At 45.8% G+C, this 7,426-nt stretch overlaps 1 protein-coding gene across 1 annotated transcript; it reads left to right on the forward strand.

Moving 5' to 3' along the window:
* Positions 1-62: 62 nt before the first annotated feature.
* LOC122193302 (endogenous retrovirus group K member 21 Gag polyprotein-like) lies at positions 63-2,400 on the forward strand (the record flags this gene model as incomplete). Its single annotated transcript, XM_042894045.1, has 2 exons — positions 63-2,107; positions 2,260-2,400. Coding segments are annotated over exons 1-2 (1,966 nt in total), but the record flags the coding sequence as incomplete, so codon positions are not given.
* Between the last annotated feature and the right edge of the window lie 5,026 nt (positions 2,401-7,426).

Raw genomic sequence — 7,426 nt, forward strand, 5'->3', positions numbered from 1 at the left:
CAAGCTGCGGTCTCCCGGGAAATTCGGTACGGGCGTGAAAAGCAACAAGTGGTGATCCCGATCGACGTGATTCCTGGGAGTGAGTCAGCTGCCTGCCGGAAGCAGGATCCCACTGCGGTAGCGGTAAATTCAAATCCGCGGAGTAGTGGTAACCCGGGGACGGGGAGGAGTGCGCATTACTCCTCGTCAGGCGGGAGGCTCGGGAAAAGGAGCCAAGATTCCCCTAGGACGCTAGGGGGGAAACGCCAGAAGAGGCCAGGTGCATGTTCGGCCGGAGGCGTTATGGAAGCCATCATAAAGGTGATTTTCCATGCATGCAAAAATTATTGCGGGAAAAATGTTCCTTCTAAGAAGGAGATATCAGCGACACTTTTGTTGCTGGAGAAGGAGGGATTACTATCATCCCCTTCTGATTTATATGATCCTAATAATTGGGATTCGTTTACTGCTGCGCTCTCACAGAGGGCAATGTTTAATCAGAAAGCAGCAGAGATTAAGGTGTGGGGATTGATTTTAACAGCTCTTAAGAAAGCAAAAGAGGAGAAGATTGCAGGTGACCGTGCTAGGGAGCTGCTGGGGCTCGGGCCAGGGGGGGGTCTTGTCTCCCCTACAGATTCGCCAGAGGGCAAGATGGCGCTGACTCCTTCGGCCCCACCAGAAACAACGACCCTGGAGATAAAGAAGAACGAAGTGAAGCAGGAGCAATCATACCATAAAAGGGAGGACCCACCTCCGTACCCGGCTCGCAGCATATATCCTTCGCTTAAGCCCTGTAAAGATAACGGGGAAGGGGGGTCGGTGGAGGAAAGTGCTATAACTTCTAGTACAGCTGATAAGAGGGTCCTTGAGAAGGGAGAGATGTCTGGAGGGGCTGGGATACAACCTGTGGAATGCGACAGTGGGGGCGGGACTCACCTACTGCCCGATTCTGCCTGCTACGGTGGCCACCCCCCGAGGGGCGTGGATTGTCCCCGGCCTTGCTGTGGGGGGAGCGTTCCGACGGGGATGGCCCTGGAGTCCACCCAGGAGGGGCGTGGTCCCATATCGACAGCTTCATGGGGCCTGCCTACCCTCACTGATTGGGCTCGAGTGAGGGAGGATATACAGGCCGCAGATCCAGCAGGTGTCGCTCTCACTTTGCCGGTGGTGATAAGACCAGAGGGTCCAGCTTGGGTTCCTCTGGAGTCCAAAGCGGTTACTCGTCTTTCGGATTTAGTTAAGAGCAAAGGCCTGCGTTCCCCTGTTACTATGGCAGCAGTGGAAGCTCTTATGGCTTCTAGTCTTTTGCCATATGATGCGGTGAACCTTATGCATGTTATTCTTGAGCCCGTACAATACACCCTGTGGAATGATGAATGGAATAGACTACTTCAAGCTGTGGTGGCTGCTGCCAACCGGGACTCCCACCATCCAGCCAACGGCCAGCGCAGAGGCGAGAGAACTAATCTTGCACGTCTTCAGGGCCTGGCAGATGGAATGGTGGGATCCCCGGAGGGCCAAGCAGCAATGCTCAGACCAGGAAAGCTGGCAGCTGTTACAACGGCAGCCCTCCAAGCCCTGCGAGAAGTGGCTAAAGTTGCGGAACCTGTGCATCCGTGGGCAGACATAAAGCAGAGCCACTCTGAGTCATTTTCTGATTTTGCGAATCGCCTAATTCGCGCAGTGGAGGGATCTGATCTCCCAAGGGAGGTCCAATCCGCAGTCATAATAGAATGTCTTAAACAGAAATCGTTGCCAGACATCCAGCAAATCATCAGAGCAGCACCGGGTAACCTAACTACCCCAGGGGAGCTTATTAAATATGTGTTAGATCATCAGAAAGTTGCACCATTAACTAATGAGGGATTAGCAGCCGCCATGCAGGAAATGATAGACGCCAATCGGGTCAAGGAAGGAAAGAATAAAGGCCCGTGTTTTAGGTGTGGGCAGCGTGGCCATTTCAAAGCACAGTGCCCTAAGAAGATGGGGCAAGGATCAGACAAACGGTGCCAATTATGTGGCGGAGCCGGACATGTCGCACGTCAGTGTAAAAAATTTAGAATCTCGCTGCAGGGAAATGGGAGAGGGAGGGAGCCAATGGCCCAGGACTCCTTCCCGTCATCCCTAGGTGGGCCAAAAGCACAACGCCCGCAGTGGCATTAACTATGGATTTAGAAGAACGACCAATCGTTACGGTTAGGATGTCATATATGGATCCAGATCTTCCATCATCGGTGCCCAAAGCGGTAATTTTTGTAGCCTTACTTGATTCTGGTGCAGATATTACTGTCATCTCAGAAGATGACTGGCCTCGGCAGTGGCCCGCGACTTTTATGTGGAGAACAATTGCGGGTGTGGGGGGCGATGTGCCCACCAGAAAGGCAGACAGAGTGGTAGAGCTTGCGATCATCAATGATGATGGTACCATGGAAAAAAATGTAATCATCCTTCCTACTTTAGCACCAATAGGAGGATCCATACTTGGCAGGGACTTTCTTTTTGAGATGGGAGTAAAACTGACAAATTTATGAAAAGGGCCACTGTCCATCATTTAGCGCTGCAATATGCGATTCCGTTGCGTTGGAAACGGGATATATTTCCCGTTTGGGTGGATCAGTGGCCCCTTTCTGTTGATAAATTAGCAGCGCTTGTACAGATTGTTTCACGAGAACTTAATGCAGGACATATAGAACCGTCACTCAGTAGTTGGAATACGCCTGTTTTTGTAATTCGAAAAGCATCGGGATCTTTCCGACTGTTACACGATCTCCGAGCAGTCAATGCACAACTTATCCCTTTTGGTCCGGTTCAGCAAGGGGGACCTCTGCTTTCGGCTATACCGGAAGGATGGCCCCTGATGGTCATTGACCTTAAGGACTGCTTCTTTTCTATTCCGCTAGCAGAGCAGGACAGAGAGGCTTTTGCATTCACTGTCCCGGTCCTGAACAATCAGGGACCTGCTCAAAGATTTCAGTGGAAGGTTCTTCCACAAGGAATGACTTGCTCTCCAATAATTTGTCAATTGGTAGTAGGCAAAATTATAGAACCAGTAAGACAGTCACTATCGAACTGTCAGCTTGCTCATTATATGGACGACCTGTTGCTTGCAGCACCAAGTGATTCCCAGCTGCAAGTGTTAGAGGAGCAGATAGTTAATGTGCTTACTACTGCTGGATTTGTTATTTCACAAGAAAAAATTCAGAGAGAACCAGGAATTGAGTTCCTGGGATACAGGTTTGGATCTGAAACGGTGATCCCAGAAGGATTAAAAGTTAAACCCCATATTACAACCCTGTGGGATGTTCAGAAGCTTGTGGGGGCCATGCAATGGGTGCGAAATGCATTAGGCATACCTCCACGGCTTATGAAACCCTTTTATGATCAGCTAAAGGGATCTAATCCTCAGGAAAAGAGACAGTGGACACCAGAGATGGAGTCTGCTTGGCAAGAAATACTAGTAGCCTGTTCCTCCAACGCGCTTGCAAGGTGGAATTCAGATCAGCCACTAGAAGGCGCAGTGACTAGATGCCAGGAGGGATCAGCAGCTGTAATAGGGCATGCCCTTAGCTCTCGTCCTCGCCCATTGTGCTGGTTGTTTTCTGTTCAGCCGACAAAAGCATTTACCTCGTGGTTAGAACAACTCTCGTTATTGTTACGTAAAACACGTCTTACTGCAATAAGGGCCTTTGGAAAGGACCTTGATATTATATACCTACCAGGAACCTTTCGGAACGCTCAACCTTTGCCAGAGGAGGTTTTCCTTGTTCTCCATGATTTCAGTGGTAATCTTAGCTACACAGACTCACTGCCTATCTTTGATCTAGCAAGGCCTCTCCAGATATCACTGCAGTATAGAGTACTGGATACCCCTGTGGATGGCCCAACAATTTTTACTGATGCTTCTTCAGGTACCAAACAAGGAGTAGCTGTCTGGCAAGCTCAGGATGGCAAATGGGAGTCTAAGGTGATAATCGATTGTTCAGCAAGTGTTCAAATGCTTGAGGCCAGAGCTGTGGCAGTTGCGTTACGCCTTTGGCCTCAGACACCTTGTAACATCGTTACTGATTCTGCATTCGTGGCTAAAATGTTACTGCGTATGGGCAAAGAGGGACAGCCCAATACAGTAACTGCAGCCCTATTGGAAGATGCCTTAGTGGTCAGGTCAGAGCCAGTTGCTATTCTTCACGTCCGTAGCCATTCTGAAGTTCCAGGATTTTTTACAAAAGGAAATGAAATAGCTGATCAAATGGCTAGGAAGCAGGTATATACCCTACAAGAGGCTCGTGATCTTCATTCTACATTACACATAGGGGCAAAAGCGTTAGCTCGAACGTGTTCTATCCCTATCACAGTTGCTAGGGAAATTGTGCAGATGTGTCCATATTGTAATTCTGCGCCGGCATTAGGGGCAGGGGTTAATCCCCGTGGTCTCACCCCATTGGATATTTGGCAGACAGATTTCATGATGGAACCGCGAATGGCACCAAGACAATGGCTCGCAGTGACAGTTGATACGTCCTCTACAGTCATTATTGCTACACAGCACAGCCGTACCAGTTCTACGGCGGCACAACATCATTGGGCCACAGCCATAGCAATTTTGGGAATGCCACGCCATATAAAAACAGATAATGGTTCTTGTTTTACTTCACGTTCGTCTAAAGAATGGTTAGCCCGTTGGAATATCACACATACTACAGGAATTTCAGGCAACTCACAAGGTCAAGCTATTGTTGAAAGGGCTAACCGCCTCCTCAGAGAAAAAATTCGCGTCCTGGGGGAGGGCGGAGGACATACAGGAAGAATTCCGGTATCAGAACAAGGAGAGATTTTGGCACGAGCATTATATGCATTGAATCATTTTGAGCGTGGGGAAAACACAAGAACCCCGATACAAAAGCATTGGCAGCCAAGAATCATTGAGGAAGGGCCACCGGTTAAGATCAAGGTAGATAGTGGTATTTGGGAATCGGGCTGGTCTATTTTGGTATGGGGAAGAGGATATGCTGCAGTAAAAAATAAGAATTCCGGAAAAATTTTGTGGGTCCCATCCAGGAAAGTTAAACCTGATGTAAGTGGGACATGATGGAAAAGCAGAGAAATAATCAAGAACTGAGTGCTTTGTTTTCAGGCATTGCTGTTTGGAACTGGTCAAGAAAAAACACCGAACCCTCGACCGAAGCCACGACCGAAGCCCGCCTCAGAAAAGGAAACAGACAAGGAGCCACTGATAACGACGAGATCAATCTCTCTTGTGTTGTTATCTGTGTGTTTTTGTTGTTTACAGCTATTTCTCCTGGAGAGGGTATAACTATCAGTGATTTACGGTATGGTCGTAAGGAATATACAGGAATGATGGGACCAGTAAATAATTTGACTTTGCTGACCGTGGTGTTACGGGAAAACAGACCGTATGACAAAAGTGAATGGGGATGGGATAATGCTACCAGATCTCCACGAATTTGGGCAAAACCAGGGCAGAATATAGAAGTAAAGTGTTGGATGGTAAATGGATCTCACTATAAGAAGGCCACTCAAATTTCGAAAACAGATGTTATATCAGGCGTAAGGGATCGTAAATCCTGTGTTATTGAACAGGGAGATTGCCAGTATAATTTCATCCTGACCCAACCTGTAATGATAACATGCCTTTGGACACAAGACACCTTAGGACGATCTTTTAAATTCAAGGTGGATCTCCTTAATCAACAAACAACTGATGTCCCATATATAACTCCCACTAGGAGACTGGAGAGTGTTATCTTCCCACAAATTTATCAAATCGGGCCGTACGCCATAAAGAACACAGGTCAGCGTCAGGTGATCTTTAATCCAACGTGGTCCCTTAAACGAGTAATGCTATTATTGCATACTAATGTGTCAACTATTAAACCAGATTGTGCATTATTTTTAGGCATGTCATATGCCGGATGGTCGGCATGGCTTCATCGACAGGCACTTGATACATCTAGAAGAGCAAAAAGAGATGTTTCTGGTATTCTGGGAACAGGTTTAGGAGTCTTAAACAGTATAGACACTGAAATACTCATGAGTAAATTGAATGCCATTACAAGTAATATACGTGAATTGCAACATCCTCTACAGTCGTCCCTATCAGGTTTAGGAACAAGCCAATGGCTTTTATCAGATGTGTTACCGCAATGGGAAAAGATAAATAGGAAAGATCATCTGTTGATTATGGATGCGCTTTCAGCAGTCCAAGGTAATACTTCTTTAGCCCTCAGTTGCATTCAGGCCCAGATGTGGATGCAGTTTATAGCAGCGACAATCGTGAGAGAAGGTGAGGATGGCACTATACCCACTGAAATTAGAAAAGTAATTTGGGACAATGCAAATAGGTTTGAAAGAAAATTTCAATCATGGTGGCATTTAGTTAACTTCACTTATGATCCTGTCACCAATTATGCCGTGGCTTTTGTTTTGATGATAAGTAATGCTTCAGTATACACGATATATCCAATCGTAGCCCTAGGATTAAATCATGGTGAGACTACTCTGTATCCAATTGAACATCGGATATGGGCTCTTCAAAAGAATGAGAAATGGCAAACTGTGGACGTTAGTTCATGTGCCATGCGAGAACAACAAGGATTTATTTGTGAAAGTAATACATTTGAGACCCAAGATATCTGTTTTGACACTGAACAAAATATCTGCCACTTTGAGGTCCAGCCTGGTAGGATGTTCGAATCAATGCTTGTATATATTGGAAAAGGATGTGCTTGCATCAGAACTCATTGCGACTCCATACAAATAGGGGATATGATTGTTGATACTGCCAATCACTCAAATCTTTGTGTTTGCAATTTTATCAATATTTTAGGATGTGATTTTAACTATACAGTTCCTGTTACTTCATATCAGCTTTTGCAGTTCAATTACACTCTGATCAAAGATTTGCGTCCAGCGCTGATTGGAATGAATCTCGCTTTGGTAAAGGAGCTTCTACAACATGACGATCTGCATCGACTATTAGAACGTATCAAAGACAACGGACAAAAGACCTTGATTACTGTTCATCATGACGTGAAAAAGATACATCGCGTCTTGGAAAGAGTAATGAAAGCTGGAGAACATCACTGGTGGGAGGTTCTTTTCGGTTGGTCTCCCACAGCTACGGGAATATTTAACTCTGTACTACATCCGGTAGTTGTTATATTAGGTTTAATAGTATTATGCTTGGTTCTTATAGTTATATTATATATAAAGACATGGCGCTTGCTAAAGCAAGTGTCCCAGCTTGATTTAGCATTAAATAGGGATACACTGCATCGTTTTTTGTAAGACTTATTTTAAGGCTGATAGACGGTTATAACGTTAAGGTAGAACTTATATAAGATATTAAGATTTTAGGATTGTTAAGATAATAGGTTGTCATTAAGTTATAAGGTTATAAGGTTATAAGTATATAAGTTATAAAGTTATA

Source organism: Lagopus leucura, unplaced genomic scaffold, assembly GCF_019238085.1.
Source record: "Lagopus leucura isolate 7727_CA_CO unplaced genomic scaffold, USGS_WTPT01 53901-0_obj-0_obj, whole genome shotgun sequence".
Classification (NCBI taxonomy): domain Eukaryota; kingdom Metazoa; phylum Chordata; class Aves; order Galliformes; family Phasianidae; genus Lagopus; species Lagopus leucura.